This window comes from Anneissia japonica, unplaced genomic scaffold (assembly GCF_011630105.1).
Source record: "Anneissia japonica isolate Jap-2015-1 unplaced genomic scaffold, ASM1163010v1 scaffold401_len1656234_cov178, whole genome shotgun sequence".
NCBI lineage: Eukaryota > Metazoa > Echinodermata > Crinoidea > Comatulida > Comatulidae > Anneissia > Anneissia japonica.
The window spans coordinates 172,068-182,605 of record NW_022745982.1 but is presented as its reverse complement, the minus strand read 5'-3'; the positions used below and the strand labels follow the sequence as shown (position 1 = coordinate 182,605).

General features: G+C 34.9%; 1 protein-coding gene across 1 annotated transcript in view; it reads left to right on the top strand.

Moving 5' to 3' along the window:
* Nucleotides 1-10,035, top strand: part of LOC117120157 (serine/threonine-protein kinase par-1-like) — a 10,602-nt gene extending 567 nt beyond the window's left edge. Inside the window, exons 2-7 of the mRNA XM_033265180.1 lie at nt 4,949-5,241; nt 6,084-6,139; nt 6,374-6,500; nt 6,911-7,035; nt 7,604-8,794; nt 9,607-10,035. Of these exons, the coding sequence (XP_033121071.1) occupies nt 4,949-5,241; nt 6,084-6,139; nt 6,374-6,500; nt 6,911-7,035; nt 7,604-8,794; nt 9,607-9,869 (2,055 nt within the window). The 3' untranslated portion in view covers nt 9,870-10,035. The remainder of the gene's footprint in view (nt 1-4,948; nt 5,242-6,083; nt 6,140-6,373; nt 6,501-6,910; nt 7,036-7,603; nt 8,795-9,606) is intronic.
* The last annotated feature ends 503 nt before the right edge of the window (nt 10,036-10,538 follow it).

Below are 10,538 nucleotides of genomic sequence, written 5' to 3'. Positions count from 1 at the left end.
AATTGCATTATTTGTATTCTTGAGTCTGTCTCTTATACACATCTAGATGTGTATAAGAGACAGGTATTTGATAAGTTCAACAATTTACTTACACTTTTTTAGCTTTGAAATGAAGACTTGGACCAATTACATTCAGATGCAACAATTACATTATTCTGCAGTATTTACATGCATATTAAATTTTAAAAAAATCAAATGCCTATAAGTAGACCTGTAGTAAAACAATTTTCACTCTTATTGTTTGTAAATGACAAGTCTCCATACAGGTGAGATTAGACATCGGCAGGTGTGCATGTCTGTTGCAATGGCAACAATATTTTTTTTTTAAAGTTCAGTATCGATATTGTGTCTTTAGTGCATTTCCGTCCCCGGCTGCAATACATCAAAGTGAAAATTTAACAACATAATTATAAATCAACATGCTCATTGTGGTTAATTCAATTTCAAGTGGACGATGCGCCTACAGTATGACGCGACGATGCGTCTACATGACGCGAAATTATGAACATTGCGATTCAGATGATAACGTTTACACAACGTCACAGCAACGTTATTTAGTCGAAATTTACTTTCTAAAACAAATACCAAACTGCAATGTTATTATTAACATAAAATTGTTAGCTGGACATGTGCTGACGTACAATAAGTCAATGCGTTCTAGTTGCTCATTAAATTATTACAAGTTAACGATTCGTTCCATGTGCAAATGTACGAATTCAAAGTGATGAATGATGCCACAGAAAGTGACATATTTTTATGGACAGATAGACGTGCACATAAATCAATAATCTATGAGGCGTGTATCTATAGCACATTATCAATTCATACATATAGACATACAATTAAATTGTATAGGCTTTTCAACGGCAGACTGGATATTTTAGAAAGAGAAAACAACAACACTAACATCTTGGCGCCTCAATAGGCTCCCTTGATTAAAGAATTTGTTATAAAATTGGGAAACCTCATAAAACAATAAAAAAAAAAAAAAAAAAAAAAAAAAAAAAATAGGCCTAAACATTTGTGCATTTTCACAAGTCAATTAATTTTCAAATTAAAATTTGATATCTCTGTTACTTATATATGGTTTTTTGTGATGGGTTAATAATATATACTCCAGATGATTGTTTGCAGGCACTCCAAAATTTTCCCCCTCACCTAGCGCCCCCCTTCCATTGAAATGCTTGCTGAGCAAAATACATACAGTAGTTTAGAATGTGTGGCGATGACAAGGGCTAAGACATCACTTCATACCCAGAGTAGTGGCTCATTACTTTCCTTATAATAGCACCCCTCCCCTCCCCCTCTCAACCCTTAGTTAATTACTCATAGACTGAGAAGTATCCAACGTAAAAGATTGCCGATTGGCTTGAGTACCCTCTTAAAATTACCAGTTACTTGACATACCAGGAATATATTTATACCCGTATCCGTCTGAATGTGAAATGACTCAATATAGCTGCTTTTTGTTTGTAGCAGTATACATTACAATAATGTACAATACCTGAAATACTAATCGGATAATTGCGTTTACTTTATATCAGCAATGTTTATATAGAAATGGTAGAAAATTCAACGAACAACCAGTTACTTGGCTCAGTTATTTATTTGATACGTGACGTGCTACAAATTGCATTATTTGTATTCTTGAGTGTCGCTAGAGTGGAGTTTGTACGTTCTCTTGCACGCTATCTCGCGTTTTACGGTGGCGGATGTTCATGAGACAAACAAAACATAAAATGATGTCAACACAATGTTGGTATGTTTCACAATCCTCATTGGTCATTATTAACATACGCAGGGTAGTTTTCAATTTAGGTCCTGGCTAATATGGTTTAATAGACCTATTGTGTGTTCACCTTCTTCGCTGACTATTATTAATATAGACCTACTCAGAATAGAATAGCGTTTGACTTGTCACGTACTGCATTGTATTATAGACATCGTAAACGTTGAGTAAATGCATAATACGTGATGTCAATGTCCATAATTACAATTAATTGCCTTTCTATTTGAATCGGAATGATAAAAAAAATACATGATCAGCATTTTTCAGAAAATAAACACTCAGAGAATAAACCGTACAAACCAAAGAGTTAATATTATGAGGCTGCGGCAAAAACAATAATGTTTCTTCTTCGGGCGAGGCACACATACACGCCAGAACGTCAGATATAGACGTGGCGATGATGATAACTATGATGATGATGATGACGACGACGACGATGATGATGATGACGACGACGACGATGATAATGGTGATAGTAGTGGTGATGATGATTATGATAATAATAATAATGCTGAAGACGATGATAATATTGATGAAGGTGGAAGCGGTTTGGCGCAGCTCGGGAACGGTTTGGTTTCCCAATCTTGATGTCGGGGTTTAAATCCCTCGCTGTGCATTTCGCTTGTGTCCTTGAGCGTACATTGCTTGCCTCCACCCAGGAGTGGTTACCTAAGGGGGTTCGAGCTACAAAATGCGCTGGTATATTTCATACAGGAAGGAAACTATGGAATTTCCCCCAGGCATCGTTCCAATGACTGGAGTAATAATGTGGAAAAGTACTCTCTAAGCCTTAGTTATGTAGAGTGCTATCTAAAATTCAAACCTAGGCAACCTAAAACAAAACCTACATATTATTATTTTCTACAAAAAATGTTGGCAGATAACGACCTGTGCTCGGCTTTTGTGGGTGACGTTTTTCAACACGAAAAACCTCTTTATTGGAAATTCGGCTTTACTTAAGATTAGAAAGTCCAAGGGAAATAAAGCAGTATTTCTTTACTATTTTAAAACCGGTGACAAAGAATTAGAGATGATGCGCACATTAAAACTTCACTGTGGAAACTTTGACGAATGCTCAGCATATAAGGTTTTATTTAAACAAAATATTAGGCCAAATAATAACGAGTGAGCGATCGAAATGCATGCATGACTAACTAAAGATCGCCTGGATTATCGTCAACTGGGACTAGTATACAAAGACTCGTCATGGATTTACAACTTGTAGAAGCTTTGTACAGACAGCGTTACCATTGATTTTAACACTGCGAGTACAGCGACGGTTCAGCACATTGACACGATCTTGTCACTGGTTGCATTCTTTCAGATGGCATAATTTCATTTAGTGTTAATTTATATCCACGCTTGCGAAAAATTTGAATTATGTAACAGCTTTGTTTAAAACCAATACACTTTTTTTTTGTAAGAACCAGTAAAATTATGCCCAGGCTCAATTTTCTTATTTTTTTGACAGATTTCAGGCTCAAAATGTTCTTATTTTGTTCTTATTTTACACACTTTTCAAACATAGAAAATTATTATTGTACAGCAGTATACACTGTACTGGGAGGTGAAAGCGGCCCCGCAAAAATGGCCCCTGAATGAAAGGCCCATAAAAAATGGCCCCGGTTAAAAAATTGCCCCAAATGGGAGGTAGGTACACCTACTGTACTGTATTATATAGTACCTACTGCACATAAGGTACAGATATAATTTTTTTGGTTTTTCTAGTTTGACATTCTACCTCAGCCTCAATTTGTTCTTATTTTGTTCTTAATTTTTAAGCAATTTCAGCCTCAGTGTTCTTATAAAATGTGTTCTTATTAAAAAGAAAAAGTGTAATCCAAAGAAATGCACATGCGGATTGAAGGCGTGGGAGGGGTGTAGCATCCGGTCCGGCCCTCTAAATTTTTCAAATTTAAAAATATTGGGGAAGGGGGCGATAACAATCAAATTTAAGTCCGATAGTGCCACTTCTGGCCTTCTACAAGTGCCATAGACATTATATTCGTAACTCAGCACCAGCCATAGTGAGGTTTTCTGGGTCTTCCATCTGTAAAATTGACTTTTTACCCCCTCCCCCACCTCACCCATTTTGAATTCCTGGACCCACTACACGAACTTTACATTTTGAATAATGAAAACTACAAAAATCCTTTAAATAGTACAAGTTAATGTGAGAGTCTTACAAAGGATTATATATGAACGTTAATAATCATTTATATTTCTTTGGGGTGAACATTTTTTTTCTTTTTAATTTTCAATTGAAAACTGTTTAGCTTAGCCTATGTCATCATTATTTTAAAAACACTAGTATCGAGATTTCAACAGTGTCGATATATCTCAACAACTTTGAAAACCTACCTGCGTTAGGCCTCTTGGAGAATTTGAAAATTATATTTTATCGCACTTTGAGTGAATGAATATCTGATATACATAGCAGTAATATATACACGACGTAAAGATATTATTAAATTATTAATCAATACAAATTCAATCAGATTAATTAAGTAAGTTGATGACGATTATAAGAATATTGATCAAAGTCTCACATGGACACCTTGAATAATCATTTGGATAATTAAATTTGATTGTTTTAATGAAACGAAACTTAATGACAATCGTTATCATGAGAAATATTTATTACGTTTTCAAAGTCGAATTTATTGTAGTTGTATTAGATAAATTAAATTCGGCCTCGTCAATCGATTAGAAATGTCAGAGTTCAGATATTTCGAATAAGACACGTAGGAGTAATAACCCGTTGGGCTTAATCTCGAGAAGTCCATCTCGAAATAAAGCCCCAGCCCCCTCCCCCTAAAGTAATCTAAAGAAAGCCATTTCGAAAAGCCTTTCAAGATAGCATTTTCGAGAGAATACAGTAGACCTACATATACTGTACATGGATTTCAAAGAAACGGAGATGAAGTTCAGTAGTTAAGGTGATTTAATGCCGATTAATACACTCCTTGATACAGACTTATGTTCTCTCAGATGTTGTCGTTGGAAAATACTCTACTGTAATTTTTTTAAATGATTTTCATTAAAGTTATACTTAGATAAATTCTAATCGAGCTTTTACGATATGTTAACTATTAATAATTAAATATAAGCATTTTAATCTAAGGAATTAATAGAATACCATAACTTGTATTTTTATAGGTTGCTATAAAAATCATCGATAAGAAATTGATTGCGAAACGTGACTACGTGCGAAAGAACTTGCGTCGAGAAGCCGCCATGTTGCAGAAACTCAACCATGTAAACATCGCACAACTATACGAAGTATTGGAAACGCAGAATAACTACTACCTTGTTATGGAACTTGCTGAGGGTGGGGAATTTATGCGGTATCTCTGCGATCGTAGGAAACTGTCAGAGCGAGAAACAAGGAAATATATGAGGCAATTGGTTTCGGCTGTTGAATATATGCATAAAGCTGAATTAGTTCATAGGTACTGCATTTCTTTTACCTTTAATACTTTTTACACGCATAATAATGTTCCTACTCAATAATCAATTTATTCAATCGAGGAATACATGTACAAAAAGGTAAATGTTCATTAAAACAATTGAAACGTAAAAGTCATACAAAAGACATTACTAAACATTTAGAAAAAACTTATAATAAACATTCTTTAATGAAATAAACATTTTTTTTAAACTGCTACCCTAAATATTAAGATTACAAGTATAAATTGTGTCATTAATTAAATAAGTTGCACCTCAAAAGATTTATGTATCTGAGAAAAAAAATACATTACAGGTTTAACAATAAAAATTATTATTAATAAAATTAAATAATTCAAAATTTACAAGAAGACATAAAACATTATTTGAAGACCTTAACAATATTTTGAAAGTTATATACTACGATTACAAGATTATATTAACTATATCTAAAGTTATTGCAATATTCAATTCGATTTCACATTCTTTTTAAATAGTTAGTTATTCCAAATTAAGTTATAATAATAATAATAATTATTATTATTATATTATTATTAACAGAACACATTTCTCGTTTACGTTTTCATCATATGCAATATATCTATTTCATCATACACAATATATATATATATATATGTATGTATGTTATGTATGTATATATGTATATATATAATATAAACTACTTATGATATATATATATATATGTGTATATATATATATTATGTGTGTATGCATATAGGCGTATATTATCGATATATGCTTTTTCATGTCTTTAGAAATTAAGAGTAAGATGAGTAAAGAAATTTAAAGTGACTGATTGATTGATTGATTAATTTTCATTTGACAGGGATATTAAAATTGAGAATTTCTTATTGGATGAAGATAACAACTTGAAAGTCATTGGTATGTATAGTGTCTATTGTAGGGCTGCAAACGAAGTTTTGTTCAGTTAGCAAAGTGTTACTGTTGGAATTGGACATAACATAGTTGTCTCAGATAATACCTGAGACAACTATAAATATAGGCGAGTTGTCTTAAATAAGACAGCCCTTGTATTCACATGATATAGCAGCGTTTCGTAACCCAAGAATCACGCCGTTCAAAATTGAGTGTACAATACTTTTCTTATTTCATCAGATTTTGGACTCAGCAACGTCTTGGGATCCGACGGATTTCTTAGAACCCAGTGTGGATCCCCGGCATACGCAGCACCTGAAATTTTTTGTAGCACAAGTTATGGTCCAGCAGTAGACGTATGGAGTATGTAAGTAGAATAAAAAATAGATATTGTTGGATTCTAAAAAAAATTAACGTATACAGTATGTTTAAAAATAAGATAAACAACCGGCTTATTAATTAAATTACAGAAACTGTTTAATTACCATTTATAAGTTTTGGATATCATAAAGTATTGTTTTATTTTTCTTCTAATTATCATTATAAATATTTAAAAGTGATAACCACACTATATATAAATATGTTGTTCTTGGCCCTCTGGAAGAACAGCAACGTTTTACTGAAGAGGAAACCTAGTGTAAAGAACAAATAAATGAACATAAACTTTTCCAATATGCCTATCTACATCGTCAAAACTGTATCAATAAAATAACAACTTATAATTATTATGTATTTTTATAAATTTATTATAGGCCTATATATATCTTTTATTTATAGAGGTGTTAATATGTACGCAATGTTAACAGGCGAGCTCCCATTCACAGTCGACTCTCCTACCAATATGACCAAGTTACACGCTAAAATAATTAAAGGTTGCAACATTCCGGAATATCTCACCAAAGGTAAGCGTACAATCACGTCTAAGACGACAAGGCCTATGGAGGCCCTAGCTGTGATATCTCACACAAAAATGAAGAAAAACATACTGTTTTTGTTATTCTTATTAAAGAAATAATTATAATTGTATGAACCGTAGTCACGTGACACATAACAATCGACTTTTGTTGAGCTAAAAACGTTACATTACGTAACGGTGTGGTGGAACCTTGTTGAGTAAAAAGTAGGACTGTGCAACCATGCAACGTCTACAATTGTAAAATTGGGGGCTTGTCTCCGGCCTAATTGGCGTTCCTGATGCACATTACTCTTTTTTTCTCGTTCACAAATTATATTTTTATCTTGTATGTGTGCGTCGTACACAGTGGCGTATCTAGCAGTATTAAAATGGGGGGGGGGGGGGGGGGGGCGCGATCAAAATATGAGGGGGCGGNCACGTTAACCGTGACAGCATAAGCATAAGTCTAGCCTAATTTTTTTTTAATAAATCGAATAAATTCAATCGTTCATCTCAATAAGCTTTGTTAGAATCAATTGCCTATGTACTGATTGATTTAATGTTCTTTCCACCAGATTGTAAGGATCTTCTGAGTCGATTACTAAAAGCCGATGAAGCAGTTCGAATTAAACTGGGAGACGTGATGAAACACACTTGGATAAATCGCGGATACTCCCACCGCTTGAGGTCGTGCTGCTATCCCAATAAACTTACTGAAGACCATCTAAACAAGAATGTCGTAAGCTACATTGCAGAGCTGGATTTTACCAAGAAGGAAGTTACTGAAAATGTTATAGAAAATAATCCAACTCCTGATCATGCTATGTACCATCTCTTGGTGAAAAGACTAGCTAACGGATGGGGCTATCCAGAGAAACCTGCCACGCATATGCAATATGTCGACTCCTTCATTAGTAGCAATACCTCGGGCCCGATTCTACAACTTACAAATAATTCCAGACATAAGATCTTTACGAGACGAAGTAGTGGCTCGGTGAAAACGAAAGTAGATGATAAAAATGAAATAAATAAAAAGTCGAATGAGATCAAACGCAATGCTATTGGCCCTATTTGTGACAACAAACAAATCTCAGCCAAATTAACCAAGAATTATGATAGGACTTCCGACGACCAAAAAGAGACACCGACAGGACAAAGTGTAGAAGACATGACCAAATTTTTAAAGAAAATTGATCTCAACAATAACAAAAACGAAAATAATAATGATTCAAAAGTAAGTAAAAGGGTTAAAGAGATGGCTATTGATAAGCCAAAGCCAATTATTAGTACAACATGCCAATCGAAATCGACAGATCGGACTTCAGGAGCTCAACCAAGACATATAACTGACACTGATCGATATGGTGAGTCAGTGAGATTATCAGAATCTTTCTCAGAAAATTTGTCACATTCTTGTGCAACACGACAGTGTCTCTGTCGTACAGTTCCATATTTTCAACGAACAACATTTAAACCCTCTAGATTGCAGCGGTCGGCGTCCCATGCTTCCAGTGTACCTCTGTCATCCAACAACGAAGATCAAAACTGTTTTGTCAATAGTAAATTAGCACATAAAAAGTACGGAATGATGCCAGAAGGTGTTTCTTTAAGATACAGGACGAGAGCTAAGACTTTTACCGCAGCAGAATCGTCCCTTACATTTCCGAAGGAGGGTAGACTGCGCCGGTCAAAAACTGAGCCCGTCATATTATACAACTTTGGGAGGAATCAGGAATCGCCACAACTTTCAGATTTACACAGGAAATGTAAGTCCCGTAAAACCTTTTTTCCACTTGCAAATTTATTCGCGGGAGTCGAAAGCGTCAGTTTATGCGCATGCGCATTTAAACTTCTATCGGGGTTTTCGCTTCGAAATCGGAAGTTCGAAATGTTTCTACTTTTTGAGAAGCGAAAAAAGTGCGCAACCAATCAGAGCTCAAGAACCGAACCGACGCCTTCGATTTGCACGAATACATTCGCCTAGAGCCACTTAGGCAAATTTATTCGCGCGAATCAAAGCGTCGGTTCGCGTTCTGATTGGTTGCGCATTTTTTCGCTAGCAAAAACTAAGAAATGTGAATGCGCATGTGCATGTGAAATTCGCCAAGTGGCGAACATGCTTTAGAGTACTGATTTTTTTTTTCGTATTAATTTTAAATTATTTGACTTCACCAGAGGTCCCTAGTTGCAAGAAATCCCTTCCGGGAAATCGGCTAGATGAGCTTTTTTCTTCTTAAATTAAATTTTAATTTGTTGCGCATGTTGACACCCATCGGTACTGACGTCCGTGAGACAACTGATAAAACTAGTTAAAAACATGCAAATATTATGAATTTGCGGAAGATGGGTTACTTTTTCATGGAGATTTCATGACGTGCTTGTGGGAGTGGGGAGGCCTTCCTGATTTCCAGAAGACTTGGCTGCTTCATTATGAGATACTGCTACTGCTGCTGCGCTCACTTGCTGCTACTAAACTGTACTACCTATCAATAGGTGTACCTAAATTAATTTTAAAACAACCACACAGTTTCCCTAGTTATTGTAGATTTAACATTTTCATATTTTGTCCTTTCAACAGCTGCTTATCCTGTTCAAAAACACAGTAGTTTGTACCAGAAGCCTTCCAATACTATTTCTGGTGCCATGTTTGGTTTTCCAACTAGACTTAGATCATCAGCATCGGACCGTTTGGCGCGCCTTGACACCAATGGATTGTTTTTTGGTACACCAAAACAGAATTCTCGGGTTTGCTTGAATCCATGTAACACATTGATGCATCAGAGAGGGAATCCGAAAGAAGAGGCTCACCGAATGCCGTGTGTTCTACCTAGTATACAATAAGTACCCGAGGCTACTGAGACAATTTTGGAGATCACTAAACAGGGTTACCATATATGAGAACAAACGATATAACGTTATATATTTATGCGATATTGGTCCTAAATAACAATCAGTCGATAGTGTAAGGTGCAATATAAACATAAATAAAACTATACAATCAAAATAATCATTTATGCCACTTTATTTATTGAACGCCATGCGAGATGCCAATCCTCAACAGCGTTAACATAACTATACGCGAACAGTATGATATAACTTTATATTTTTTTAATTTATGCGATATTTGGTCAAGTCTGAATGACAATCAGTCTACTGTCGATTCTGTAAGGTGCTACATAAACATAAATACAACTCTATACAATCACAATAATTCATTGATGCCAGTTTATTTGTTGCATGCCACGCGAGTGCGCCATAACTGGACTCCGTTTCGGGTTGCGCATTTTGCAAGTCTTTAAGATTATGCTCGATTAAACTAATTTAGTATGGATTTCTTTTTTAAAAAACTAATCTGGCACACGTTAAAGCGTAGAGAAAGTCAAACTAGACTTATTTTATTTTTTTTCCTCATTTGATAGTAAAATTTACAATGTTGAGGGCGCTGTAAGACTCGCGTACATTGTCGAAACATAAAGACAGCTCGAATCTGTCTGACGTCACATACTATCT